This window comes from Oxyura jamaicensis, unplaced genomic scaffold (genome assembly GCF_011077185.1).
Source record: "Oxyura jamaicensis isolate SHBP4307 breed ruddy duck unplaced genomic scaffold, BPBGC_Ojam_1.0 oxyUn_random_OJ99320, whole genome shotgun sequence".
Taxonomy (NCBI): Eukaryota; Metazoa; Chordata; class Aves; order Anseriformes; family Anatidae; genus Oxyura; species Oxyura jamaicensis.
The window spans coordinates 1-1701 of NW_023312103.1; the positions used below are offsets into that span (position 1 = coordinate 1).

The window sequence follows — 1701 nt, forward strand, 5'->3', positions numbered from 1 at the left end:
CCCGAGGTGGACATCAAGGGCCCCAAGGTGGACATTGACGTACCAGACGTGGACCTTCATGGTCCAGAAGGTAAAATAAAAATGCCCAAGTTCAAAATGCCGAAGTTTGGGGTGCCCAGCTTCAAAGGAGAAGGCCCCGAGGTCGATGTGAACCTCCCTGAAGCTGATGTTTCCATTTCTGGTCCAAAGGTTGACGTTAGTGTTCCTGATGTGGACATAGAAGGACCGGAAGGAAATATAAAGGGCCCTAAATTTAAGAAACCTGACATGCAATTCGGCGTTCCTAAAATCTCCATGCCAGACATTGACCTGAATTTGAAAGGCCCCAAAGTGAAGGCTGATGTTGACCCTTCTGTTCCCAAAATTGAGGCTGAGCTGAAGGGTCCTAAGCTGGACATCAAAGGGCCAGAATTTGAGGCTGAGGCACCAAAGCTTGATATAGAAGGAAAGACCAAAAAGTCCAGGTTTAAGCTGCCCAAATTCGGCTTTTCTGGGCCTAAAGTGCAAAGCCCTGAGGTGGATGTAAAGCTTAAAAAGCCAGACGTTGAAATATCTGGTCCTAAAGTTGACGTTCAAGCTCCTGATGTTGATGTGCAGGCAAAATCAAAAGGCTCGAAGTTTAAAATGCCTTTCCTGAGTATTTCCTCACCTAAAGTTTCGATGCCAGATGTGGAGCTAAATCTGAAAGGGCACAAACTGAAAGGAGAGCTAGATCTCACCAGCCCCAAGCTGGAAGGGGACCTGAAAGGCCCCGAGGTGGACATCAAGGGCCCCAAAGTCAACATCGAGGCGCCCGATGTGGACATTCACGGTCCTGAAGGTAAACTCAAAATGCCCAAATTCAAAATGCCCAAGTTTGGAGTGCCCGGGGTTAAGGCTGAGGGGCCAGAAGTGGACGTTAGCATTCCCAAGGGAGACCTCGATGTTTCGGGTCCCAAGGTGGACATTGAAGGTCCAGAGCTGGACATTGAAGGGCCGGAGGGGAAGCTGAAGGGCCCCCATTTCAAGATGCCCGAAATGCACATCAAGACCCCTAAAATCTCCATGCCTGACATCGATCTGAACCTAAAAGGCCCCAAAGTGAAGGGAGATGTGGACGTGTCCCTTCCCCAGGGAGATCTGAAGGGACCCGAGTTACATTTGAAAGGTCCAAAAGTGGACGTGGAGGTTCCTGACGTTGACGTTGAAGGTCCCAAAGGAAAGTTGAAAGGCCCCAAATTTAAAATGCCAGAAATGAACATCAAAGCTCCCAATATTTCCATGCCGGACTTTGATTTGAATTTGAAAGGTCCCAAGATGAAGGGAGGCGTGGATGTCGATCTTTCAATGCCAAAACTGGAAGGGGACTTGAGCGGGCCAGAAGTTGATATCAAAGGGCCAAAGGTTGACATCAGTGCACCCGAGCTAGAGGTAGAAGGACCAGATGGAAAATGGAAAGGTCCCAAGTTTAAGATGCCCGAGATGCACATAAAGGCTCCCAAAATTTCCATGCCTGATACGAGCCTGAACCTCAAAGGTCCCAAGCTGAAAGGAGACATAGATGTTTCCGCTCCAAAGCTAGAAGGAGATTTTAAGGCTCCTGATGTCAACGTTGAAGGTCCCAAAGTGGACATTGACATGCCAGATGTGGACATTCATGGCCCAGAGGGAAAACTCAAGATGCCCAAGTTCAAAATGCCCAAGTTTGGCATGCCGGGCTTC

The 1701-nt window shown here is 48.9% G+C and overlaps 1 protein-coding gene across 1 annotated transcript; it reads left to right on the top strand.

The window, feature by feature from the left end:
- Window positions 1-3: 3 nt before the first annotated feature.
- On the top strand, window positions 4-1698 carry LOC118160119 (neuroblast differentiation-associated protein AHNAK-like; the record flags this gene model as incomplete). Its single annotated transcript, XM_035314651.1, has 1 exon — window positions 4-1698. A coding segment is annotated over one exon (1695 nt), but the record flags the coding sequence as incomplete, so codon positions are not given.
- Window positions 1699-1701: the final 3 nt, after the last annotated feature.